General features: G+C 46.2%; 1 protein-coding gene across 3 annotated transcripts; it reads left to right on the top strand.

The window, feature by feature from the left end:
• The first annotated feature begins 700 nt into the window (after window positions 1-700).
• SCN3B (sodium voltage-gated channel beta subunit 3) lies at window positions 701-27675 on the top strand. Of its 3 annotated transcripts, none has more exons than XM_032167769.2 (7): window positions 701-1100; window positions 1500-1579; window positions 9471-9634; window positions 12507-12732; window positions 16875-17013; window positions 22635-22720; window positions 23065-27675. In XM_032167769.2, the coding sequence occupies exons 2-6, from the start codon at window positions 1525-1527 to the stop codon at window positions 22696-22698; spliced, it is 648 nt and encodes a 215-aa protein (XP_032023660.1). In that variant the 5' UTR covers window positions 701-1100; window positions 1500-1524; the 3' UTR covers window positions 22699-22720; window positions 23065-27675. The 3 variants fall into 3 exon arrangements, with proteins under 3 accessions (XP_032023660.1, XP_058302821.1, XP_058302820.1); XM_058446838.1 differs by lacking the exon at window positions 23065-27675 and adding an exon at window positions 22823-22992 and having other exon boundaries at window positions 751-1100; XM_058446837.1 differs by lacking the exon at window positions 23065-27675 and having other exon boundaries at window positions 751-1100; window positions 22635-22809.
• The last annotated feature ends 175 nt before the right edge of the window (window positions 27676-27850 follow it).

Below are 27850 nucleotides of genomic sequence, written 5' to 3'. Positions count from 1 at the left end.
GGGGCACTCAAACAGCTGCTAGGACTAGGGAGTGGCTAATAGTTGGAAGACGCCAAACACAATCTATCTGCTTGATTAAAAAGGAGTAATTAGAGGAAAAGGGAGAACTGCAAAGAACCTGGGGAAGGGAAGAGGAGTCCTCTTGGGCCCCCCTCCCCTTGCGCTGACATTTGGATCACCTCACTGAGTGAGGAGGTGAAGACAGGAACAGGTGCGCCTCATCCCTACCCCATTTGCCCTAAACAGGGATTATCTTGCTGAGTTTGCTGTGTCCGGGGCCAATGAATCAAGGCTAGACAAAGGATAGACAGCGAGAACTGGAAGGGATGGGGTAGGGGAGGCGAAGCCCAGAACCGCGTACGGCGCGCCTTGCAGATGACATCATTGCCTGAAAGAGCTCTGGCCCTCCTCTTCCCGGAGCTACACCCGGCAAGTCCGTGCGGGAGCGGAGTGGGTTTGCCTGGAGGGCGTGAGCCGAGGGCGGCGGTGCGCCCGAGCTCGGGGGAGGTGCGGAGGCGCCAGAGGGAGACCTGGAGAGACCAGCCAGCGGGCGAGCAGAGATCTCCGGGCTGGAAGTGTCTGCGCCGCTCCTGGCTCCGCCCCCGCTCGGCGCGGCGCGGCGCTGGGCCCCGGGAGGGGCACGCCCATTAGGGGGTGGGGAGTGTGCACTAGGGGGAGGGTCCGGGGCGGCGGTGGGGGCGGAGAGCCGCCTGCGCATGTCAGGGCTGACAGCACACACGGCCCGGGGGCCTAGAGAAGGGTTGCTGGTCACCCGCCACCCAGGGTCCGGGCCCCGCACCATCCGGGGGCGAGCACCCGGGAAGGGGCTCCCCCTCTACACCCACCCCCCCAACCTCTGACATCGCCGGCCCAACGGGAGCTGACGCTTCCTTCCCGACCCCGCTGCACCTCCCCCGGGGGCCGAGGGCGGGCGTGGACGGGACCGACGTGGAACGCTTTCCGTAGCCCAGACGGGCAGCCCCGGCGGCTTCGGGAGTGGGGACACGCCCAGCTGGAGAAGCGGTTAGGGCGGACGAAGCAGGAGCCGCGGGGCTGGGAGGATTCCAGTCGGAGCGCAGCCGACCCTGGGGAGGCGAGAGGTGAATCAACCTGGACCCTTCGACAGCCTGGCTGCTAGGCCAGCAGTGCGACTCCCTTCCGAGCTGAGCTTCCCCTGGGCGCAAACGAGCGAGGCAGGGGCGCGAGTGGAAGCTGGAGTTCCGGGGTGGGCGGGGAGGCGACTGTCCGTGGTGCTGAGCGCCGGCGAGAGCGGGCGCGGAGCGGCTGATCAGCTCCTTCGAATTGGGGAGGTCCCGTGGGGTCTCTTAGGGCCCAAAGCCCCCGCCCGGCTCCAAAAGCCCCCAGGGCCTCCCCAGGCACCGGTGCTCGGCCCTTCCATCGGTCAGAAAGTCGCCCCCTGGGGGCAGTTCGTCCCAAAGGGTTTCCTCGAAAGAATCTGAGAGGGCGCAGTCCTTGACCGAGGGAATCTCTCTGTGTAGCCTCGGAAGCCGCCAGCCCCAGAAGATGCCTGCCTTCAACAGATTGCTTCCCCCGGCTTCTCTCGTGCTTATCTACTGGGGTAAGTACCAGCACCTCGCCATGCCGGATGCAGGTAACAGTAATAATGCTAACAATAATAACACATTGATGTCGTTGGTGACAGAAAAGAGCTCTGGCTGGCTTCCCTCTGTGCATATCTGCCAGACATGGAGATGGCAGGGGTTCCATGAGAGCTGGGATTTTGAGATTGGAAAGGCGCCTCCCCACCGCCCTTCCCCGCTATTCTCTCACCTCCTTTGGTAGTTCTTCCGCCCTTCTTCCAGTTTCCTGATCATTCCAAAGTATTTTTTCCCTTTCCCTTTGCTGAAAGGAAATGCAGTCACGTTCACGAACAAAAACCTCCTGTGTGGTTACATTTTATTTCTCATCAAGGAGTCCATACTCCCGGAAAGCTTACTGGGTCTTCAAATTCGTTTCGGTATATTAAAAAACAAACATGAAAGCTGGATGCATGAATTTTGAGAGTGAAAATACTTTAGTTGCTCATCATCTTCTTAATTTTAACAAGGAATGGGAAGGAAACAGGCTTCAGCCATTTACTGCTATATATTAAATAAATAGGCAACTGTGAAATGCATCTTTCTTCTTCTGCTTCTTTTTTTTTTTTTTTTTTTTTTTTGCATGAACCTGTGGAACTAAGATGCTTTGGTGTTTGGGGAGGAGAGCTGGGTTTTTGCCTTCAAAAGTGAATAGATTCTTGCTTGTCAACTGTGAGAGACTGAGGTGACCTTCCCCTCCAAATAAGGGAAGCTTACACTTGGAACAGTAAAGGCTGAGGAGAGTGTCAGAGACGGTCTTGGAGTGCCTGAATGTGTGTAAAGGGGGTTGATCTATGTGATAATGTCTGATTGTGTGATTGAGACAATGTTTTACTGGATGTAAATATATTTCAGTGTCTGGATGTGTGCGCTAGCATGTGTGTGAGCATGTTGGCATAGACATCGGAAGGCATGGGTGAGAGTGTAGTAGTGTGTGTATGGCAGGAGTGGGGGTGGTAGTTCTGAGCATCTCTGCCTTGGTGTCTATGATTAGATCCTCAGATAATATATAGGTTCTCTTCAGCAGACAGATTGTTCTACATGATCTTAGCTACCTTTCTCCGTGCTAAAATCAATACACAGGGTAATTGGACACAATTGTACCCACCTGCCTCCCTGAAACGAGGCATGTGAGCTTATGTTCCCATGGTTGGCATGAAACTCATCCTGCCTATACGGTGGCAGACATGCTGATGGGAACTGCCTCTTTGCTTTAGTATTACTTTTTCAAGCCTCCAGGACTAACTCTAGCTGCCAGCATTATCTAGATTTTGCATGTGACCACAGGCAGAGCCAAGCTTCCTGTCAAAATGCCTGATGAGACAGTCTAGGAAGGTTGAGGAGGGAGGTAATGTCAGCCCCAAGGGCAGACTCGTCCGCAGCCATCCCCAGTAGAGTAGACCAGACCTGGAGATGGAGCAGCCATAATACATTGCCAATGATCTCACCTGTCTTTAAGATTAAGGCTGAAATTTTCTCAGGGGAGGCTAAGACTGAGGACACGAGGCTTAGAAGATGTTAGCCTGGCCAGATGAAAAGAGTGTCGGTAAAGCTGAAGTTGTAGATAAGGGTTGGGGTGAGACTCTGCAGATACTTTCTTCCTAAAGTCTAATCTAAGATTTTGAGATCCCTGCCTGAATTTCAGTGGAGGGAGAGGACATACTATCATCCAAGAATCTTTTAACTAGAACTTGTGCAACCTGCATTGGAGTCTCAGCTTTGCCACTAGCTTACTATATAACAACCTTAAAGTGCTATCTGGTTCCTTCTGTGTAATGTTTGGAAGTTGGCACAGGTGATATCTAACATCATTTTCAGCTCCACAGATGAATGATAGAGAAATGTTTGAAGAATATTGCTAGAATTGACAGAGTGCCCATCCCTTCCCCGATCCCCAAAAAACTTTGGAAGAAGTGTACACAGTATGCTCATCTTTGCCCATTCTCAGTGTCTTTGCAATCTGAGTGTTGTCTCACCAAACTGAAAAGCTGTGGAAGGGAAAGAGAAGTGGTTCAGGATACTTGGTTGTTAACTGTAAGAAAAACAGCCTCCCTTCGCCAGGTGCGGTGGCTCACGCCTGTAATCCCAACAATTTGGGAGGCCGAGGCTGGTGGATCACCTGAGGTCGGGAGTTCGAGACCAGCCTGGCCAACATGGCGAAACCCCATCTCCACTAAAAATACAAAAATTAGTTGGGCATGGTGATGTGTGCCTGTAATCCCAGCTACTAGGGGGACTGAGGCAGGAGGATTGCTTGAACCTGGGAGGTGGAGGTTGCAGGGAGCCAAGATCGTGCCACTGCACTCCAGCCTGGGCAACAGGGCGAGACTCTGTCAGAAAGAAAGGAAGGAAGGAAGGAAGGAAGAGAAAAACAGCCTCCCTTCACAGATACAATTTCATTTGATTTGCATGTAATTCCAATATTGGACAATGCTGGGTTAGATGCGTTCCCCCTTCCAAAGTTGATTTTTTAATATGATGTACAATATGAAGGGAAAGAGTCTTTCCATTTACTTTCTGCATGCATGAAAAAAAGTTTCCTTATTTCCTTTATTAAAGCATGTAATAATTTTTATTTTTTAAAGAGATTTTTTTTTTAAATTAATACAGACAATGTCTCGCCATATTGCCCAGGCTGGTCTCTAACTCCCGGGCTCAAGTAATCCTCCTGCTTCAGCCTCCCATAGTGCTAGGATTATAGGCATGAGTCGCCATGCCCAACCTTTAAAATAAATAAATAAATAAAACCCTATACTTGCCTGTGCATCACAGTTTACAATGTAATTTTCAATACATTGCTTGTTTTGGTCCTCATATCTATCCCTGAGGTAGTCAGGGGAAAGAGTGTTGTTTCCAGCTTAGAGATGAGAAAATGAGCTTGGGGAAGGGAAAGGACTTGCTAGAAACCCTTGTTTTCTGATTTCAGTCTTCCAGTGCTCCTTCTAGCGCCTCTCATGGACACATGTGCTACTATGCACAATCGCCAGGAGGGCACCTGTCCTCCCATTTCTCTTCTGAGCTACCGTCCCATCCCTCCCCAACGCCATCACCTGTCCTAGGGCCTCGCCCACTAGCACCTAGTACCTTGTCTGCACTTCTTCTCCAGGCCTGCCTTTCTAGTTGCCCTGTGTGTTAGGGAGTGTTTTCCTCTCTTCCTCTGGTGGTCTTTCGTGCATCCTATTCAAGGCCCTAAGTGACCAGCTAAATTGACAGACCAAGTCACGTCAGGGTGTCAGCATCTAAAAATAACTTCATTTATTATCCCTTTTTGGAAATTGTTTATATTCTAATCAAATTTTTCATTATCTCAGTGCAAAGGAAAGCATTCTAGAGCAATCTCAGGAGGAAAAATTTGGCAATGTCCAAAGAAGAGAAAGATTTGAGGGTATCAGAGAAGTTGGTTCATAATACTTTATTATCCACCTCATGATAGATGGATGCTACTACTTCTTAGTGAAATATGATCATTATTAATACATCATGTTTTTCCTTCTCATAAATTTCTTCATTATTATTATGGAAATTGAAGAGAGGAACAAAGGTCAAATGATTTGGTCAACATTATTCCAAGAGTTTGTTACTTTTAGTCAGCAACGTAGTTTGAGCTCCTGCCATATTTACAGCCGTCTTTGAATACCTAGAGGGTTTCACAGAAAGAAAGGCAGTGGTGGGCTGGGCGCGGTGGCTCATGTCTGTAATCCCAGGACTTTGGGACGTCAAGGTGGGTGGATCACCTGAGGTCAGAAGTTTGAGACTAGCTTGGCCAACATAGTGAAACCCCGTCTTTACTAAAAATACAAAAATTAGCCAGGCATGATGGCAGGTGCCTGTAATCCCAGCTACTCAGGAGGCTGAGGCAGGAGAATCACTTGAACCCAGCAGGCGGAAGTTGCAGTAAACTGAGATCATGCCATTGTACTCCAGCCTGGGTGACAAGAGTGAAACTCCATGTAAAAAAAAAAAAGAAAGAAAGAGAGACAGAGATAGAGAGAGAGAGAGAGAGAAAGAAAGAAAGAAAGAAAGAAAGAAAGAAAGAAAGAAAGAAAGAAAGAAAGAAAAGAAAGAAAGAAAGAAAAGACAGACGGTGTGCTGAAGACTTAAGGGATGGAGAAACAGATGTTACCTCTTGAAGCAAGGAGCAGCAAGTCATACTGCAAAAGGCAAGCAAACAGAGGTGGGGGAACTTTGTGGCCATTTTTCAATGCACTCTTCAGGATCATATGAGCAGAGTTCTCATGCCCTGAAACTAGATTTTGACCAGAAGGGAAGCAGTGAGACTTGCTCTATGATGATACCTTGGATTATTGTTAACCTTAGGGGCAACCAAGAAAAGAGAGGGGCTACCCCACTTTAGGCCATACCCCATTTGCCATCCTGACTGCCTTCCCTCCATTAACTATAAGTGAACTAACTATGCTTCTATCTTTGCCATCCCATCTACTTGTTCACTAGAGCACATCACCTCTCACCTATTCAAAGATGTTAATCCAGCAAATCATTTTCTTTCATTTCATTTCTTTCAAACTCCACCAGCTCTACTGTTATCTTCACCCAAACAAAATCGTCTTCCAATCTGATCCCTGTACGAGGCCTCTTAACTGTTTTGATTCCACCCTTGTCCATTTCACTTCATCAGTTTATTCCCAACACAGCATCAGATCATATGATCTTGTACAAATCAGATCCCATCATTCTTCCTCTCAGAACCTTCTGCTGCTCCCATGTTACTCTAAGCAAATGCCAAGGTTCTAACACGGCAAATAAGACCTGCTGCGATCTGGCCCTCCCCATCCCTCCTACTACTTCATCCTCTTCTATTCTCACGTTGTTTGCTATAATTTCCACATTGGGCTGTTTGCTGTCTGTTGAGCATGACAAACACACTCCTTTGGGCCCCTTGAGCCCTTGAGTTGCAATTTCCTGTGTTTGACATGCCTTCACACAGTTATGTGTATAGCTTGTATTCTCATTTCTTTTCTTCAGCGCCTGCTCAATGATACCTTCTCAGAAAGGCCATCCTCCAATGACCCCGTGCACACACTCTCTGTTTTATTTTTTCTCACAGCACTTCTTACCATTTAATGTTGCTGTTTTCCCTCGCCCTCCACTGGAATGTAAGCTCCATAAAACAGGGATTCTTCTCTTTTGTTCTCTGGTGTATTCTTCATGCTTAGAATAATGCCTGGCACCCAGAAGGCACTCAGTATATTTGTGAAATAAATGAAAGATAGAAGAACATGAATAATGACATTTGTACAAAGCACATTCATGTAAATTAATCCATAGAATTCTCATGATAAACCTACTAGAGAGATGTAATTTTCAGCATGATGTCGATGAATAAACTGAGTTTCAGAGAGATTACATAGTACATCAAACCCAGCTCTTCAGTTCCCAGATTCTATCTTCACCCTGCCTCTATAATTGTAACTGTGCATTTCTTGAGACTTCTTAGTCCACTTCTGAGTTTGTCAACATGAAATGAATGAATTTATCTTTGACAGCTCTCATTAAATATGAATGTGCCTTGAGGTTCCATACTACACGGAGTTCCTGCTGCATACCCTCTACCCCTCTGCCCACTCACAAACTTTTGCACAAACCACATTTCCTTTTTGTTTAATCAGATCTATAATCAATACTTCAAACTCATCATATGCTGAAGATGTTTCTGATCAGTTCTCCCTAGATGTGAGTCCTCTCTCCATTAACGTGGCTCGCCATCTGCAGAAGCACTAGGCCCTCTTGAAGACTGTCAGATAAGACTCACCCAGCTTGCTGGAGAGTTGAAAACCCAGTTAAATTTATTTTACCTTGATTTTTGAAACTTTAAGTTAATTATAGTGCCACTAGTTTTTAAACTCTATGTTTTAAAATAAATATATTGCCTTCTAAGTCAATCAAACAGTTTTTGGACTCAAAATTAATTTATGTCAGTGTCATATTAAGCTCTAAATAAAACCTTCCTCTGCTTTTAGGAAAGAATGCCCTACCAGGAGATGAACAGGCTGACCATTAACAGTGGACTACTTTTTAAATATAGTGTGTATTATTTCTTTTTTTTCTAGGGGTTCTGTTTTTATTATTAATTCATGAAAAAGTAGCATCAGAAGGGATCTTCAAAGTCCTAATAAAAGAATCCATGGTGGCCTTTTTTTTTTTAAGAGATAGGGTCTTACTCTGTCAGCCAGTCTGGTGCCATTATAGCTCATTGCAGCCTCAAACTCCTGGGCTCAAGCAATCCTCTTACCTCCTGAGTGGCTGGGACTACAGTTGTGTGCTACCGTGTTTGGCTAATTTTTATTTTATTTCATTTTTGTAGTCTCAGGGGTCTCACTATGTTGCCCAGGCTTGTCTTGGACCCCTAACATCAAGCAATCCTCCCACCTTAGCCTCCCAAAGTGCTAGGATTACAGGTGTGAGCCACAGCACGTGGCCTCATCTTACTTTCAAATATCCCAAACAGTGCTGTGTACACTCTCTTACCATTTAGTTATTTGCATTTGTGAACAGCTCCAAAACCAGAAAATTCTTTCTTTATTGCATTAAACTTATTTTTTCTTATAACTTTTAGGGTTGGGCAGAATCAAATTTCTCTTCCACCTGCCAGCCTTCAAATATTTGAAGACAGATATGTTCTGTGTCCAAGCTAAGCAACTCAAATTCTCCCATTTTTTCCTCACCACACTTTATCTCCAGATCCTTCACCATCTCCCTCACCTCTGGGCATGCACTCTTTGAACAACTTCCTTTTTTAAAACGTGACATCCTGAACTGATCATAATAGTCCAGATTTGTTCCAAAAGCAGTGCCGAAAAGCTACGCCTCCTTCCTCCTGCACACTGTACGTCTGTTAATGCAGTCCACATTTGCACATGTTTTGCTGGCAGCCTTGTCCCACTCAAGTTATTCTGAATTATCAAGCTGATATACTTGCCTCCTTTTAAAACACAGACTTCAAGTTTCTAGAGGGCAGAAACACTAAGTCTAGACCTCTGTGTGGCATGCAAGGTGTCCCACAATCTGACTCCGCTCCGGATTTGCCTCGCCATACTCCTCTGCACAGACCATGGCTCCAGCCTCGTGGTCCGCTCGCCATTTTCTTCACTGCTGCTCCAACCTCCACCATGTGTCAGAATTACCTACAGTTTTCACGCAACACAGATATAATTACATCTCCCCACGGCTTTAAAACATTTGATACCTCACACTGGAAGGGACACACAGAGGTCTTCACAGCATGGGGCCTGCCCACCTTTCTAGCCTCATGTTTCGCCATCCTTCTCTTCCTTTCTCCCCAGGCCAACTGGGAGTAACTAACTGCCTGTCTTCTACGAACAGAACATATCATGAGTATGTTACTCGCTGTGGTCTGGTTTAATCGTAGTTAGGAATATGTGTTCCCTATTGGATTATAAATGCATTTAGGGCATGGTTAGTGTTTTATTCATCTTTGCATCTCTAGTCTAGCATCAGACCTGGCAGAGAGTGGATTTTAATGAATGGTAGTGGAATGAAGGGGGATGGATGGTCGCTGGGTAGGCAGATGCCCTGTCTCCCATTTGGGCTATAAGACTTAGAGGGTAGGGCTCAAGTATAATATACTGTGCTGCATCTCCACTGCTTCCAGGGGAAGGATTTCAGTCAATGTCTAGATCATCCAGGTCTCCTCCAATGTGTACATATTCTGAGCCTGTACCCTCAGGGAGCGCAGGTGAGCGTGCAGACATGTGCACGTGGCTTTTTTCAAGTTTGCCTCATGACTCTTCCTTCTCTGTCTCTCTTCCCTCCCTCCTTCCTCTCCAATGCCTCTCTCCTGTGCCTCTCCCCCACCACCTGCTGTTCCTTCCCTGTCATCTGTCCTTTCTGCAGTCAGTGTCTGCTTCCCTGTGTGTGTGGAAGTGCCCTCGGAGACGGAGGCCGTGCAGGGCAACCCCATGAAGCTGCGCTGCATCTCCTGCATGAAGAGAGAGGAGGTGGAGGCCACCACGGTGGTGGAATGGTTCTACAGGCCTGAGGGCGGTAAAGATTTCCTTGTATGTTAGACTGCTGACTCTAGCCTTTCTTCTGCTGGCCTCTGCTGTTCCGAGCCTGGCTCCTGACAGTCCAGGGGATGCTGAGCTAGCAAACACTGGCTCTTTCTCCTCCAAACACTGGCAGCTCCTCAGCAGATAACTGACAGCCTTAGTGAAGCCCCAGCTTCTCTGAGAGAAAGGGCACTGGGCCAGCTGCAAGCACCCCTGGTTATAGGCTGGAGGAAGCAGAGGAAAGAGATAAGCTATATTTAAAGCCTACTATGTGATAGGCGCCTACTAGGCATTTTGCAGTGTTTTCATCGAATCTTCTGTGCCATCCTATTATATGCATTAAATTAATACAGAAATTGGAATAACACAAAGCATCATTATGTGAAATAACAAAGGTTAGCTCCTTTAACTTCCACAGTCCCATTGAAATAGGAATGACAGGGATGACAAAGAGTGATCCAAGGGTGATATTTCCCCGGGACACCCAGCACAGCCACATCAGTGAGTAAATTATTTCAGACAGTTCTCTCGTGGATACTTGCTGTGCTGAGTCTCCTAAGTGGCTGAACCCCCAGACTTATCCATGATTTGGAAACTAAGAGATTCGCTCCTGGCAGAGCTGGGAGTCTTCTAGATTCTGCTCCTGCACCGTAGCCAATGTCAGTTCTGGTTAGTTGGTGCCAGTGGCAAAGTGGTTGTATATATATATATGTATGTGTGTGTGTGTATATATATATATATTCTCCCTCCCTCTCTCTCTCTCTCTCTCTCTCTCGCTCTCTCAACGGAGTCTCCCTCTGTCACCCAGCTGGAGTGCAGTGGTGTGATCTCGCTCACTGCAACCTCCACCTCCCAGATTCAAGTGATTCTCCCACCTCAGCCTCCCCAGTAGCTGGGACTACAGGCACGCACCACCATGCCCAGCTAATTTTGGTATTTTTAGTAGAGACAGAGTTTTGCCGTGTTGGCCAGGCTGGTCTCGAACTCCTGACCTCAGGTGATCCACCCACCTCAACCTCCCAAAGTTCTGGGATTCCAGGTGTGAGCCACCGCGCCTGGTCGGTTGTCGTATATTTTGAATACCACCTTGGAGATGACCATTATTTACTCCTTCACTGACTCTGGAGCCAGGTCACCTGAGTTTGATTCTTGACTTCATACTTATTACCTCTGTGTCCTTGGACATGTTGGTCATCCTTTCTGCGCCTCAGTTTCCTCATTTTTAAAGTGGGGATATAAAGCATATCCAAATTATAGGGCTGTTACCAGGACTCATGAGCTATAATTTTTAATGCATTCGTTTCTGGAATATAGTAAGCACTATGTTAAGTGTTTGCTAGAGAAAAGACAGACACAGAAATGAGGAAACTGAGGCTCAAAGAAGTTAAGTTAATAACTAAGACAGCTTAGACTTGAGCCAGGTGGTCTAACAGCAGATACAACGCCCTTTTTACAGCACTGCTTTGCCTTCCTGGGGGCAAGTTTCTCTTCCACAAAGATTTGTAACAGAGACAGCAGAAGGGTGAAACTGGGTTTAGCTTGCTCTTCTTTCTCACTGTCCTAAAGCCGAACTCATTTCTGATTCTAGCTTCTATGTGCCATTCTGATGTAGATTTGCAACCGTCAGGTGCCAAGACTGGGACCAGCAGAGACTTCCCAGAGCCTGGCTCAGGTGTGACAGTGACACGTCAATGAAGCTGCAACTGAGGCTAGCCCCCAGCTGCAGGAGGCTGGATGTCTTGGCAGGATGCAAAGGCCCCCAGGGGCTTCAGGCCTGGTCATGTACCAGTGATAGCTGCCCACATTGCTTCCAGGCCTGCCCAAAGTGAGGAGAAGGTGGATCAGAAGAAGAAGAAAATGAAAAACAAAATGACAACAGCAAAAAATCCATGGAAATTCAGAGCAAGGCTGTCTCATAGAAATGTTTGTGATGGTGGAAACCTTCTCTATCTGTGCTGTGCAATACAGTGACCACCAGCCACATGTGGCTATGAATAATTGAAATGTGGCCAGTGCCACTGAGGAACTGAATTTTACATTTTATTTAATTTCTAAGAAATTGAATTTAAGTAGCTACATGTGGCTAGTGGAGACTAGAATAGCCAGTACAGCTGTAGAGAGAGAGAATGGCACATAGAAGCTAGAGTCAGAAATGAGTTCGGCTGTTATGTCAGAGGGTGGAAGTGTTGAGGAAAGAAATTTAAAAGATGAGATTTCAGTTAAAATTCAGTCCAAAGCAAAAGATGTGACGCGTGCCTCTCTGGTGACGGCTCTCTTCTCATCTGCCATGCTTCAGCATCCTGGGCCTCCTTCCTGTGGCCTGGCTCAGACTGTCCCACAGCCCCTGATGAGTACCAACACAGAGAGTCCAGTTTTAAAGCCAGGGCTTTCACATGTCTTCATTACTAATGAATCTGCCTGTCTTGCTGTCTCCACCTTGTTCTCTTGCCAGCGGCTCTGGGACACATTTACTGTCTTGTTCTCTCCTTCTGTCTTTTTACAATCCTGTCTTTCTCTCAGTGTCCCCCTCCTGGGCTCCCATACCCTTCTCCTGCCTGCCTTTGTTCTCCCTCTTTCCACCCCTTTTTTTCTGCCAAGCTTCTTCCTGCACACCCCTGGCTGCCTCTGTCCTCACCATGTCCACATGCCCTGATGCCTGCTGCCTCTGCCTGTCCTTCCCTGTCTTTGCTCCCTTCCCTACCCTCCTCTGTGCCTCTTCATCCCACCCCCACATTCTGGGTCTCCTGGTGACAGTGTCCCCTCTCTTCCCTGTCCATGCACAATTCTGCTGCTTTTCTCTGCCTTGTCCCTAACTTGGCTTTCCCGCCCCACCCCCCATCTCCTTTCCTGGCCCTACCCTCTTCTGCTCCTCTATCTGCAGATCTATGAGTATCGGAATGGCCACCAGGAGGTGGAGAGCCCCTTTCAGGGGCGCCTGCAGTGGAATGGCAGCAAAGACCTGCAGGACGTGTCCATCACTGTGCTCAACGTCACTCTGAATGACTCTGGCCTCTACACCTGCAATGTGTCCCGGGAGTTTGAGTTTGAGGCGCATCGGCCCTTTGTGAAGACGACGCGGCTGATCCCCCTAAGAGTCACCGAGGAGGGTGAGGCTGAGGCACAGGGACTCTAGGGCGTCCTGCTCTCTGTGGACAGGGAAGGGTAGGACAGCAGTTTTCCACATGAGTGAGGCCCTTAAAGAGTGCAAAAACCCATGTATTTGGAATGGTGACATCTAAAAATGTCACCATTGACCCATCTTCCTCTGGTGGCCAGCTTCCTGTCAGCTCCCTAGCAGCTTGTCTTTCTGTGCCTTTCCTCAAAGCAGAAAGGCTTGGAGATGGTAGAATGAGCTCTTCCTGGTCCCTTCGAGAAAGAGGCTAGCCTCCATGAGGCCTAAAGCGACTGATTCCGCTAGGCCTTCTTCTCCGGCCTGTGTTGAATCCCTGACTCAGTGGGCTCAGAGAAATCTCATGAGGTTACCTCGAAGTCATCTCTCCTCCTGCCTGTAAGCAATACATGCCTCTAAGCCAGGGCTTCTCAAACTTTAGCAAACCTCAAAATCTCCTGCAGGGCTTTTTGGAAGCCAGCCTTTCTGCTTTTGTCGGTGGAGCCTGAGCGTTTGCGTTGCGTGACACACTGCCTGGCAGGCAGTGCTGCTGCTGGGACCAGACCTTGAGAAGCTCTCTCTAAACCAAAGTTTGACAGTCTTGTTTTCTTTTGTCTTTCTTCACAGTAATCACACGTGCAACCCCTTCCCCATCTGTGGCATCTCTTATTACATAAATTCATTCTCTGCTGGGAGAAGGGGACAGGTTGATAGCTCTCTAGTCTTGTTTAAAATCTTTGGACTCCTACAGCTAGTTCCGTGTTCGTGAGTGGCAAGGCCTTTCAGCAGCCTAACTCAGGTGTTTCTGTTGCAACCGGAGTCCTGCATCCTGAGGGGGCAGTTCCAGCCTTTCTCAGTCTATCTCCACCAGTGTTATCACTGCTGGTGAGCAGGCCGAAGTGTGGGCCATGAAACAAAAGATCAAGTTAAAGACGGGGCTCTTCCTAGAAAAAAGGATCCAGGAATCCCAACCTCCAGGCCACAGGTTTATTCATTTTTTATCATGTCGTTGTGATAAAAATAATGAAGCGGAGATTCAGTCCTCAGAGTGAATGAACAAAGGAGAAAGAGACGTAACGGGTCAGACGATATGACTAAAATGGAAGGTAGGTCAATTCTGAAAGTGCAGAGGAACCGTCAGGGCTCCTGAATCCAGACCTGATGAGTCACTTCCCTGCTCTGAGCCCCGCTCCTCTGGTGTGAAATGAAGGGGTTGGCGGGGGGGGGGGGCTCTCTAAGGTACTCCCCTGTTCTGAAGTTCCTTTATCCCCCCTTTTGTTACACGCCTTTCCTCTGGGGGCGGGGCCCTGGCGCCCTCTCCTGGTCACCATCTGGAACTTTTGGTCGGTGCCTGCCAGACCCTAGCACAGTGCACAACTGTCTCCACCTCTGCCCTCAGGCTTTTGCCTCCAGAGACCCTCGTGCATAGCTGGTGGGAAGTGTGGCAAGGCTGAGCTAGTTCATCTGCCAGGCACCAGAGCAAGCCTCGGGTAAAAACAGAAGGAAAAACAAGTTTATTATCAGAGCCACAGAGCCTCGTGGATGGTCGGGTGTGAAGGAAGCGTGGATATCATTTATTTAATCCGGAGCCTCTGGATAAAGGGCAGACATCAGAATCGCCCACATTGGCTTCCTCCAAACGTAGACACCTCTGCAGCACCCTTGCAGGTGTGAGATCGGCAGGGGTGAGTGAGGTCATATGCAAGTTGAATGACTCCCGAGGTGACTGGAGGGTGCAGCTCTGGTGCCCCTCATTTTGTGGCTGGGAGAACAGAGTTCTCTGCAAGAGCAAGGGGCTTGCTCAGGGACGTGCAGCAAATTAGCACTGGAAGCAGGGTGAAAATCCAGGTTGTTTCCCTATCCGGCAGGCTTTCTTTCCACTGTTTCTTTTCCCACCCCCACCACCCACCCCCTGGCACTTTTTCTTTTTTTTCTTTTTTGCCTCTGTGACATCAGATACTCCCTGCCCTCATCGTGCTCAGAGCTATGCACCCACCCCACCATGACACCTGCCCACCAACCCCACATCTTCTCCATTCCTGTGGTCCCAGAAGGTCTCCCTGGTTCTCTTTATTCAAATTGGGTTTATTCTGGCGTTGGCTGTCAGCTCCTGGCCCTAATGCAGCAACCTGAGGCCTCTTCACCTAGAGGTAACTAAAAATACTGAGGACAGCTTCCTGTATTGCCATTTGTGGGCTACTGCATTTTGAAAGAGAGAGCATGCTTTAAGCCAAACAAATCATAAATAATGCACCAGGTGGTAGCAAGCCGGTGAGAAGATGTTTGAGCTGTACGGCATTCTCATGTGCCTCACACTGCATCTGTGACCTCTAGCTCCAGCTGGAAACCGGGGCGATCCCGGAGCCTTTGGACTGCTCTCTGGGCTGAAAGTTATGGCAGGCTGTGCTGTGCTCTTAACAACCAGGGACTTGGGGATGACTTAGATCCAATGGATAACTGCAGATCATAAATCTGACTTGCTGTTGAGAGCTGGCAAGGGGAGAGGCGGCTACAACATTTCTCCCACTAGCAAGGGGTAGATATATCAGGATATCTGCCATGTAGTATGTTTTAATGGTCCTTTTTGTTGATCATGAAACAAATAAGATAATATTTATTTTTACTCATTCAATAAGTCCTTATTGAGCACTTTAAATATTCTAAGATTTACACAGCAAGCAGATAATCCAGAAATAAATATGTTCTCAATAGGCACACAGTCCACAGAAAAGAAAGATAAGCACAGTACAACTCTTAGAACAGATGGATGAGAAAAGTGCATGGAGGCCAGACGCGGTGGCTCACGCCTGTAATCCCAGCACTTTGGGAGGCCAAGGCAGGAGGATCACCTGAGGTCAGGAGTTCGAGACAAGCCTGGCCAACATGGTGAAACTCCATCTCTACTAAAAGTGTAAAAAATTAGCTGGGCATGGTGGCGGGCGCCTGTAATGTCAGCTACTTGGGAGACTGAGGCAGGAGAATCGCTTGAACCTGGGAGGTGGAGATTGCAGTGAGCCGAGATCGTGCCACTGCACTCCAGCCTGGGTGACAAGAGCGAAGGTCCGTCTCAAAAAAAAAAGAGAAAAGAAAAGTGCATGGAGAAGGTTGTGAATAGCTCCGCATGAGAAGTCGGGGATGGTTTCACACAGGAGGGGACTTCACAGGAATCTAGAACTACTGGGAGACTGCAAAGCAGGAGAGGATATTAGCACACAGAACTAGCCGTGGTTGAAAGACACAATTCAGGAAGAGGGAAGAGGAAGAAAAGTTCACAGATTCTAACATACCACAGTGTGTAGCAGAAGTTTTTCTGGCCAACCAAATGGAAATGAGGTGAGAAAGCCTGGATTGTGAAGGCCCTTGCATGTCACGTGAACAGAGTTGGAGCTTCACCCTAAGGGGAGTGTGAGGCATTGAAGAGTTTTCAGCAGGGAAATGGCAGGATCCTAACTGTGTTTCAAAAGTACAGCCCTGGGGACAATGCGGTTGATACACTAAATCCTCCAATATTTATGTTTGGTTTTGGATGACCTGGAAGGTCTTGTTTCTAACCCAGACTTGTAGAGAACATGTGCGTATCTCATGGAGGTTGTCTGTGTTGGCCCCGAATGAGTTTTCCAACGCTGTCTCCCCAGGAATACCACCCTCCACCACCGGCAGCTCAAAAGACAGAGGCAGTTGAAATAAGGCATGTTCCTTACATCTGCGTAGACTTTTAATCTCACAAGATGTTCTGAAATACATTAGATAATGTAATATTCACAAACCCCTGACTGGTGTTATTATCCTCATCCTACAAATTAAGAAACTGAGTCTCAAGTAAGGGAAATGGTTGTTTACACACCTGTAAAGAGCAAAATGGACAGCCAGCTCTAGATAACTCACTTTGAGGCCAGGATTCCTTCCACTGCTCGGCTACTTCTTCCAGGCATCCCACTCCCTCTTCCCTGGCCCCTGAGCAGCCGAGGACAGTCAGTGAGAAAGCCAGTGGGCGGGAGAGTCGGGATTTGGAATACCTTTGACATCTTCTTGAGTTTCTTTACTCAGTCTTTATTTAAGCTCTACTTAAAAATATGGCTCCGGTGACGGCCCTAGGTCTGCTGGACTTGCATATCCTGAACCTCATTCTCTTTCTTTCAGCTGGAGAGGACTTCACCTCCGTGGTCTCAGAAATCATGATGTACATCCTTCTGGTCTTCCTCACCTTGTGGCTGCTCATCGAGATGATATATTGCTACAGAAAGGTCTCAAAAGCCGAAGAGGCAGCCCAAGAAAACGCGTAAGTCCAGAGATGCCAAAGTAATAATGAAAGCTGGCACCTTCAGAATGCTCGCTCTCACCGGTGAGGTGCTAAGCAGCTTACGTTCATCCCCCACCCTCTTCCTGATCACTACTTAAGAGATAGGCACCATTATTACACCCATTTTACAGGTGAGAACACTGAATTTGGGAGAGTTTACTTAAGGCAAACTCTTAATTCTTTAAGAAAAATTAAACATTTGCTTAATTCAAACATTGCTTAGGAAACAAAGTGATGTTTGAATTCAGGCCTGCTGATTCTTGGCCAGCACACTTAACCGCTAAGGCAAAGACCATCAGCTGCTACCACAGACCATTAAAGTAATATTATTATGGCTGGGCATGATGGCTGTCACGCCTGTAATCTCAGCACTTTGGGAGGCTGAGGCGGGAGGATCAACTGAGGTCAGGAGTTCAAGACCAGCCTCACCAACATGGTGAAATCCCGTCTCTACTAAAAGTATAAAAAATTAGCTGGGCATGGTGGCACATGCCTGTAATCCCAGCTACTCAGGAGGCTGAGGCAGGAGAATCACTTGAACCTGGGAGGCGGAGGTTGCAGTGAGCTGAATCGTGCCACTGCACTCCAGCCTGGGTGACAGAGCGAGACTCCATTTCAAAAACAACAACAATAAAAATCCAAAAACACAACAAAAAAGTAACATTATTATAACCATTCTGTAAATGCCAAGCAGACTCATAGCAGCTTACCAAGGCACACAGATGATGAGGGGAAAGGCTGAGATTTGAACCCAGGTCTCTCTAGTGCTAATGTCCATGCTCTTTCTATCTCACTGAACTGTTTGCTTTATACCATGAAGCTCCTCAGGCCATCTGGGTACTGCCGTTTGCTGGCAAAGGAGCTCCAAGCAACGTGTTCTTTCCCCTAGAGGCTGGCAGCGCTTAGACGTCCAGAGTGGGGCCTCTAATCCTCTCCTGTCCAGCCTGTGCCTTAGCCATTTGCTCAGAGACTCTAGTCACTTCAGGGTGAGCACGTGTGAGAAACAACGGGGTCTTAAGAGCAAAGAGTCTAAGAGATCATGCTGCCTGGTTGTCTGGGGAGAGGAAAGACAGAAAAAAACCCACAGATTTCTAGCAACCTTGCTGAGGCAAACCCTAAAAAGTCTAGGCTGTTACCAGTTAGAAATGTTTGATAAAGAAAGCATCATTTTGGCCGGGCACGGTGGCTCTCGTCTGTAATCCCAGCACTTTGGGAGGCCGAGGCGGGCAGATCATGAGGTCAGGAGATCGAGACCATCCTGGTTAATATGGTGAAACCCCGTCTCTACGACAAATACAAAAAAATTAGCCGGGTGTGGTGGCGGGTGCATGTAGTCCCAGCTATTCAGGAGGCTGAGGCAGGAGAATGGCGTGAACCTGGGAGGTGGAGATCACGCCACTGCACTCCAGCCTGGCGACAGAGCGAGACTCAGTCTCAAAGAAAAAAAAAAAGAAAGCATCATTTTGTATGATATCTCTGATCTTAGGGAAGTAAAAGATTACAACTGACTGGATATAAGGAGAGAAAGAAGCGTGCTGCTGAGGGAGGTAGCAATTCCTGCTGACTTATATGCTTAGATTTTAGGGCTTGGATAGGTTGCAATTCCTGCTGACTTACGTGCTTGGATTTTAGGGCTTGGATAGGAAGAACCTACAGTTGGGCCTGCACAAGAAACAGAGTTGGAACCGAGGCCCTCCGCAGAGCCAGAATCCTCAAAAGTTACAAATCACATAGAGGGTAGTCCAGAAAATAATCAGCCCACCAGCCCAGGGAAAAACCAAGGAAACTTAGCCATCTTGGCCTAACTCCAAGTAGAAAAATAAAGATTCTCGAGAATTAGTAACCACAAGCCTGCTCTCACAATGTCTGAGATTTAAATGTGTACTACCCACATGACCCAGGAACCTCTAAGCTGAGAAATGCAGTAAAAATTAGTCCCCAGTCAGTGATAACTACGAATGTCTTATAGAAGCAAATGAAACCCATTCTGAAGGAACCCACTCTCAGCCAAGGCCTAATAGGATTCCCCAGAGAGAGTACTGCTGGATCTGATGTCACAGTCCAGTCCAAAACTAAAAGACACAGTGAGAAGCCATCCAGCATGAGCAAGAGTGAAAAACGGCAGGATTGAATCCCAGGAGTTTTAGACACAAGAAGGATCTGACAAAGTATAAAAAATAAGCTTGCCTGGTGCAGTAGCTCACGACTGTAATCCCAGCACTTTAGGAGGCAGAGGAGGGAGGATTGGTTGAGTCCAGGAGTTCAAGACCAGCCTGGCCAACATGGAGAGGTCCCATCTCTACAAAAAATAAAAAAATCAGCCAGGTGTGGCGGCGTGTACCAGTGGTGTCGGCTACTCAGGAGGCTGAGGTGGGAGGATCGCTTGAACTCAGGAGTTTGAGGCTGTAGGGAGCCGTGATTGCAACACTGCCCTCCAGCCTGGGTGACAGAGTAAGGCCTGTCTCAGAAATACATAAATAATAAAAATAAGCTTGTTTAAATAGTTAAAGCAATAAAAGGAAAAACCAAAAGCATAAGAATAGAGTAAGTTTCTAAGATAAAAGAGCAGGCAGATTTGAATAGAAACAAAATAATCTGGAAGTGAACAATATAGCCAATAACATTTAAAACTCAATGGATTGGTTCTACAGAAGATTAGATACTGATAACCAGAAGATCAGTGTGAGAAAGTTCTACAGACTGTAGCACAGAGATGGAAAAAGATGAACCATGGCAAAGAAATCTAAAGGAAACAAAATGGGAAGGTGCATTAGAATAGAACAGAGACGCTGGGCACAGTGGCTCACAACTGTAATCCCAGCACTTTGGGAGGCTGAGGCGGGCAGATCACGAGGTAGGGAGATCGAGACCATCCTAGCCAACATGGTGAAACCCCATCTCTACTAAAAATACAAAAATTAGCTGGGCATGGTGGCACGTGCCTGTAATCCCAGCTGCTCAGGAGGCTGAGGCAGAAGAATCGCTTGAACCCAGGAGGCAGAGGTTGCAGTGAGCCAAGATCATGCCACTGCACTCCAGCCTGGTGACAGAGTGAGACTCTGTCTCAAAAAAAAAAAACAAAAAAACCAAAAAAAACAGAATAGAACAGAGAATGGAGGAGAGACAGTGTTCAGAGACACAGCAGCTGAGGGAGGGATGACTCTTCAGATTCAAGAGGCATAATATGCCCTGAGCAGGATGAATAAGATACATCTACACCTAAACACCAAGCATCTTTAAAGTGATAAATGGCAGCTACTAAGAGAGCCTACAGCAAATATCATCTATGTGTGAAACCTCAAGTGCCTGTAATATCAGGAACATATCAAGGAGACTACCTCTCCCTGTTTCTATCAATATTGTATTGAAAATCCTAGGTGAAGACCAAATAAATACAAGGAAGAAAAAGACTTGGAAAGGAAGAAACTAAATTATCATTATTTATACCTACTATTTACATAGGATACCTAAGAGAATCTACAAAAATACTATTAGGACTAGGAAGAATATTCCACAAAATTGTTGATATAAATCAAAATATAAAAATCACCTATATTCCAGCAACAAATTTAGTAACAAATTTAAAGATTTAAAATATTAAAATGCTTTTAAAGTTACAATAGCAACAAGTACTCTCCAGTTCCTGGGATAAATTTGACAAAAATATACGAGACATTTAAAGAAAAAGTTACAAACCTTTACTGAAAGACTTTAAATGTAACTAGATGGAGAATAAAACCTCACGATTGTAAACAATTTTCTCCCAAATTAATCTTCAAATTCAATGAAATTCCAATCAAAATGCCCATTAGATTTCTCAAAGAACTTAATAAGCCGATCTTAAGTCACATGGAAGGCTAAGTGGCCAAAAATACTCTCAACCAAGGGACAGCCAGATAGATAGCAAGTGTTTTAGGCTTTGCAGGTGCCATAGGTCCCTGTCACGTATTGTTCTTCTATTTGTTTGCAAACAACCATCCTTAGCTCTTAGGCCATAGTTTGCCCACCCTTGGTCTAAACTGTTTCAAAGAAAGAGCAGTAAATTTGCAAGAGGTTGGTAGGATTTGTCTTATCAGAGATGAAGGTTTCCTTTTTTTTCTTTTTTTTTTTTTGAGACGGAGTCTCGCTCTGTTGCCCAGGCTGGAGTTCAGTGGTGCGATCTCAGCTCACTCCAAGCTCTGCCTCCCAGGTTCACACCATTCTCCTGCCTCAGCCTCCCGAGTAGCTGGGACTACAGGCGCCTGCCACCACGCCCAGCTAATTTTTTGTATTTTTTTTAGTAGAGACGGGGTTTCACCGTGTTAGCCAGGGTGGTCTCAATCTCCTGACCTCGTGATGCACCCGCCTCAGCCTCCCAAAGTGCTGGGATTACAGGTGTGAGCCACCACGCCCGGCCAGATGAAGGTTTCTTACAGAGCTCTCAGAATACAGAGTTTGTGACACTGCACAGGCATACAAAATGGACAAACAAAACAAAAAGCCACCAATCAGGTTAATGCATGTAGGAAAACCTGATATGTGAGAGAGATGACGTTATAGTGATTGAAGGAAGAATGAACTGCCCAGTAAGTGGTCCAGGGAAAATTCCTAATCTATATAGAAACAAACAAAGAGAAATACAAAACGAAATTAGATTCCCCATCTCTCATACTAAACCAAAATAAATTGTGAAGGGATTTAAACACAAAGTAAAATGTCAAACTTGAAAATTCCATTAAGGGAATATAAGATAATATCTTTATCACCTTGCAATAGAGAGAATTTCCCAAACAAAATACAAAAGGCACAAATCCAAGAGGAAAAATAATTTTGATTACATTATATGTAAAGAATCAGCTGTTCATTAGAAGACCCTATAAGCAAAATTCCTAGACAAACAAGAGATTGGGAGAAATTGTCAAAACATGAAACCATCAAAGGAAAATCAATGAGAAAAAGACAAAGATCTCAGAAGAACTGGAAAGCAGATGAACAAATTTCAGAAGTAGAAACCCAAATAGCCTGTAAACATGTGAAACAACTATAAAATATAATTTCACAGCCGTCATTTTGACCAAAATTTTATTTTATTTTATTTTTGAGACATGGTCTCACTGTCGCCAGGCTAGAGTGCAGTGGTGCAATCATGGCCTCGACCTCCCAGGCTCAGGTGATCCTCCCACCTCAGCCTCCCAAGTAGCTGGGACTACAGGCACGTGCCACCATGCCAGGCTAGTTTTTTGTATTTTTTGTAGAGACAGGGTTTCACCATGTTGCCCTGGCTGGTCTTGAACTCCTGGGCTCAAGCAGTTTTCCTGCCTTGGCCTCCCAAAGTGCTGGGATTAGAGGCATGAGCCTTGGCCAACATATTAATCTAACTAAATGCTGAAGACAACATGGATAAATGAGAAGCTATACACTCCTGGTGGGTGTTCATATACATATATGGGGGAAATGATTATTTTAATCTGCAGAAAAGGTTGTTTTTCTCTTGAGAAACACAGCAGAAGGAAATGCAGAGTTGTTCTGTAGATCTTGCTCCTGTGCCCTGCTCCTTCGCCCTCTTGTGTTCCCACCCCGGGCACTGAAGCTCTGATTCCCTTTCCCTGTGTCCTCTATAGGTCTGACTACCTTGCCATCCCATCTGAGAACAAGGAGAACTCTGCGGTACCAGTGGAGGAATAGAACACGAGCGGTGTGACATGAGGTGACCTACAGGAACATGGGAGGGGAAGGCAGATGCAGATGGCAGGTTGTACAAGTGACTTTGTTGCCCACAACTGAAGTGACTTTAAATTTGGTCCCTTAGGTCACTGTCTACCCTGCCTGGGGTCCCCACCCTCAGGGTAATTCTTTAAGTCACAAAGCTCTGCATGATGTCAGCGCTTCAGAAGGTGAACTGCTTTGATCTGAGTGTTCAGGCAACCTGAACTTGCCCATGGTAACAGAGGCATAGGATTCTCCAACTCCCTTCTTTGGTCAAAGAATTTTGGGGCTGGGCTGGGCTGGACTGGGTGGGAAATTCTCAGTGAGTTATTTTATCTTTGGTAGGTGGCCTGAACACCTGAGGGGTTGGACATCCCATGTTCAGCAATGTCAATGGCATCAGGAGGGCGCCCCAAGGGCCCCATCGCTTCCCTTCATGCATCCATCCTTCTATTCATTCATCCATACATCCACCTGCCTCTGAGCTTTCACCTCTGACTTCCTAACTCCATCAGACCTCTACGCACCATAAGACTCTGCCAGAACTGAGAAGCCAACACTTCTACATAGACTCAACCTCACCCTGTCCTAGTTTTTCAACAAGACACTCCAAAGCCAACTGGATTTCTCCCCTGTGCTCCAAATGACTTTGTACAAGTGCTGGAGTTAGCACCTCCCTCTGCCCTTAACTGGCTGAAACTGGTTCATTCTCCATTACTGCAAGAGAATGGATGTCTTAATAGAAGGAAGCAGGAGTGATTAGTTCGGGTTAAAGCAAAAGTGTGTCATGAACTTGGATTCCCTGAAGTCAGTTTTGTCAGGTTCATGGCCCACTTTGCTACAGCATCAGAGTGAAGCATGCCTGTCTAGGTTCTCCAGTGACCGAAAGATCCTGAAGCACGGACTAACATGCTCTCTGGAGCTTAGTACTCCAGAGCTAGATCCTGATGGGTCTCTAAGGTTCCCTCCAAGAAGACAAGGACAGGAGACTTGGGAAGGACCAATGGTAATTTAAGTGGCTCTTAAAAGTCATGCACCATGTTTCTGAACACGTTCCTGATCCTATCGTGATAATGTATGTGTGCCCTCTCTGTGGGCACACCACCTGGGCATTAGGACTGAAATTCCTGAGTTCTTCCTCTCAAAATTTCTGTGCACCAGTATTATTCCTCATTTTACATACAGGAGGCAACTAAGACTCATACAGGGCTCAACTGAATAAGAGGCTTAAGAGGATAAACTGGAGCAGAAATAAGCCTTAGGTGCTGCCCAGTTTACACTTCCTGGGATGGATTTTTTTTGTTTTTTTTTGTTTTGTTTTGTTTGAGATGATGGAGTCTCACTCTGTCACCTAGGCTAGAGTGCAGTGGTGTGATCTCAGCTCACTGCAACCTCTGCCTCTTGGGTTCAAGCGATTCTCATGCCTCGGCCTCTCCAGTAGCTGGGATTACAGGCATGCACCACCACGCCTGGCTAAATTTTGTATTTTTAGTACAGACGAGGTTTGACTATGTTGGCCAGGCTAGTCTCGAACTCCCGACCTCAAATGACCCACCCACTTCAGCCTCCCAAAGTGCTGAGGTTACAGGCGTGAGGCACCACGCCCAGTGGATAACTTTGTTTCTGAGAAGACTGACATTGAACTTGTCTATGGCAACGCTTCTTTCACAAGCACAGACTGGGCTGAGGTCAACTCTGATAGATTCAGATTACTAGAAATTGGCCAAAAAAGCACAGAGAAGAACATGAGGTAGACTTAAAGAACTTCCTTTATGTAAAGATTTGTGAATCTGAAATATCCTCCAAAAGGATAGTGCATCTGAGACTGATATTTAAACTAAGAAAAATGTTTAGTCTGAGATGGATCATAAGCAAATGAGTGGTGTGAGAGGGGAGGGATGGGTAGGTGCTTTCCAAATACTTGACCTATGAATGCATAATTTTCAGATTTTTTTTACCCTAGATTTTGAGGGAGCAGAGAAACTGGAAAAAACTTTAGTCAATATCTCATGTTTCATTTCATTTTAATTGAGTGACAGGTCCAAGTGTGACATCCTTCAGCACCTAGGGACAAGAGAGGGGAAAGATGCTTTACAGAATGTAAGAAGATGAAGGTGACTGGGATGCAGTGAGAGAGAGGTCCCTCAGACCTGGGACCTCCCTTTATAGGGAAAGACCATATTCCCATTGGTTTAGGACTTTACCTTAAAAGCTCATTTTTTTCATTCTTCCATCCCTAGGAAAGTACTTAAAAACCAGTTTTTTTTTTTTTTTTTTTTTTTGAGACAGAGTCTCACTCTGTCTCCCAGGCTAGAGTGCAGTGGTGCAATCTCAGCCCACTGCAGCCTCAACTGCCCCAGGTTTAAGCAATCCTCCCACCTCAGCCCCCAGGTAACTGGGACTACAGACATGCACCACCATGCCTGGCTAATTTTTGTATTTTATGTAGAGACAGAGATCTTGCCATGTTGCCCAGGCTGATCTTGAACTCCTGGGCTCAAGCAATCCGCCAGCCTCAGCCTCTCAAAGTGCTGGGATTACAGGCATGAGCAACCGTGCCCGGCCCAAAACTAGACCGTTAACACATTAGTGAGTCTGATTTTGTTGAAGAAAATATTTGCAATAAATTCAAGACTCTTCTTATTGGTAATTTTCCACACAATCCCTCTGAAATAAGGGCGATAATATAGACCTTTTTAACTTTATAGTTAGGAAAATTGGCCTTAGTGTGAAATTTTTCCAGTCCCATAGCTCATGGACGCCACAGCTTGCGGTAGTAGCAAGATGCTTACTACCACTCCGTTTTCCTCGGTGGCCCAATAGCTCGTGTATCTAAGTTGAACCAGGAAGTATGCATGATTGCCTTTTTCTCTTCTTTTTAAAAAAACCCAACTCAGATGCTGCTTGTGTGACTTTCAATGAAGCTGAATGGTACCTATCACATTTATCCTTGACAGGTTATCTTCCCCACTCTTCCTTTTTCTAACTTCTCCATCCTTCTCATTCTTGACATTTTCATTATAACTATATGGTTTACAAAGTATTTTCACTTAACTATTTTATTTCTTCTCTATAACTGGTCCTGTGAGGTCGATATTATTAATACATTACAAAAGAAGAAACGGAGGCTCTCTGAGGTTAAGTAGTTTACTGAATTATAAGGAAACCTAGCTGGTAGATAGCAAGAATCCAGGTGTTCTGACTCCTCTTTCAGTTCTCTTTCCACTTAGACTATAGCTGCTTCCTTTTGTTATTTTTTAGCTTCCATCTAACCATTGCCTAGCTTGCCTGTCCTGATGTTCTCCATCTTCTCTTACCCCTAATCTCACTCACTGCTTCTCTACCACTTTGCTTTTCGGTGGATGCTAGCAATGAGCTTTGAGAGTCAGTCCTATTTTGGTTCTCTTTCTAGTTGGTTTGTACATCATTATTTCTCCTGAATTGCAATTAAACTCCTTCCTGGGAGATTTGATCAGGACTGTAAATCAACAAGGTACTGTGATCACCAGCCTACTTCCAATCTCCACCCCCCTCCCTGTCTCTTCCCATAATCCTACGAAAGACCCAGACTAGATGTCTGTTTCTCTGGAAGCTTTATCTGGCATGATGTTGCTTATTAAAGGGCTTAGAAGAGTTCTCAAGGGCTATTAATATCACTTTAGAAACCCCATCTGTTGTCTTGGTGCTGGATATTTCCCATGTCTGATCCTCAATAACACAATTCACTAAAGGCCAAGCTTGGCTCAGTCTGATTTTCCCGTTCTTACTGCTTCACAGCCGTGAATGTGATTGCTCAATCCAGTTGGCCCCGAGAGCACCTTGCCCTGTTGACCTTCACTGTCACCTCAGTCTTGAATCAGAACCCCAACCCCAAACACTCCCTGCCTGTTCCTACCCCAGCCTTTATTCTCACCACTTGTTTAACGGCGTGACCCTTTAGTTTCTCCATTCCCAAACATCCACACACCCAGACTTCCTTCTGAGTTGCAGGTTTCTCCTTAGATGTCCAGTTAGAAATATTACTAGGAAAGTTACTTTTCAAAGCAGGAATATGCTGGGAAGTGTGAAGAGCAGTGTCTGGTTAAGAGACAGCAGCTCCTTCCTCTCTCCCCAAAATTATTGGATCAAAAAAGAAATTCCACCCATCTCAGAATCTGTGAGTCCTCCTCACATAAATCTGAGGGAAAATGCTGTGTCATTGCATCTTTGCGGGAAGAAAGAGAAGCAAGAGCTAGACACACTTCAGAATATATCTTAATTTCCCCTTTCCCAGTTTAACATGAAAATGAAAAAAGAAAAAATGAAAAACAAAAACAAAAGAAGCCTTCCTCTCACCTCATTTTGTAAATGAAAAATCCCTAATTCAGTGAATTCACCTAGTCACTGCAAATGTATCTGAATAGTGCTTGGTGTGCTTGCCAGTCTGATCATCCACTCATTCTACTAACATCTTTCTGCACCCACTCTGTCAAGCACTAGCCTAGACCTTCAGTGTGCCATGCAGTCATAGGTCTGAAAAGCAGCATCATCCAAACCCTACTTAATCTCTAAAATCTCAGCTGGTGGACAGCTCATGATTAGTTCAGCCCACTTCCTCCCCCTTAGTTGAGTTTGCAGCAGGATGCAGAAGATAAGCACTTCCAAGCAAGTCTGATTTATATATCAAACTCGGTCTCCATCCCAGGCCAGCTAACCCTCAGAGCCAGCAATGCTCTGTGCTTCCTCCCTGTGTCACCGCTTGGCAAGAGCTGCCTCTGCTGAACAGTGTGTGTGATGGAGAGGGAGGCCGCTGAAGGCCGAGTGCTTGCAGGCTTGTGAACCACCATCAAACACAATCCAAACTCTAGAAATATTCCCGACCACCTAAGCCCTCAACAACGTAATGCCTGTATGTGCTGTTTTTCAGTAAACTCCTTGTTCATGTCAATAAAGTATCCCTAAAAACCACTCTCTCTGGTTTTGCTCTACTTACTAAGTGTGTCTGCACCATAGACTATGGCTTCCCCCAGCACCCCAGCCTGCTTCAAATTCCCGTACCCAATCTGTGGATATGCATGAGAATGAAAACCATGTAACAGCCTCACATTAAACACACACTAAATGTGTGATCTAGCCTCTCCGCTTCCCTTTC

This window comes from Hylobates moloch, unplaced genomic scaffold, assembly GCF_009828535.3.
Source record: "Hylobates moloch isolate HMO894 unplaced genomic scaffold, HMol_V3 SCAFFOLD_11, whole genome shotgun sequence".
Taxonomy (NCBI): Eukaryota; Metazoa; Chordata; class Mammalia; order Primates; family Hylobatidae; genus Hylobates; species Hylobates moloch.
This window is presented reverse-complemented; position numbering and strand designations above follow the sequence as displayed.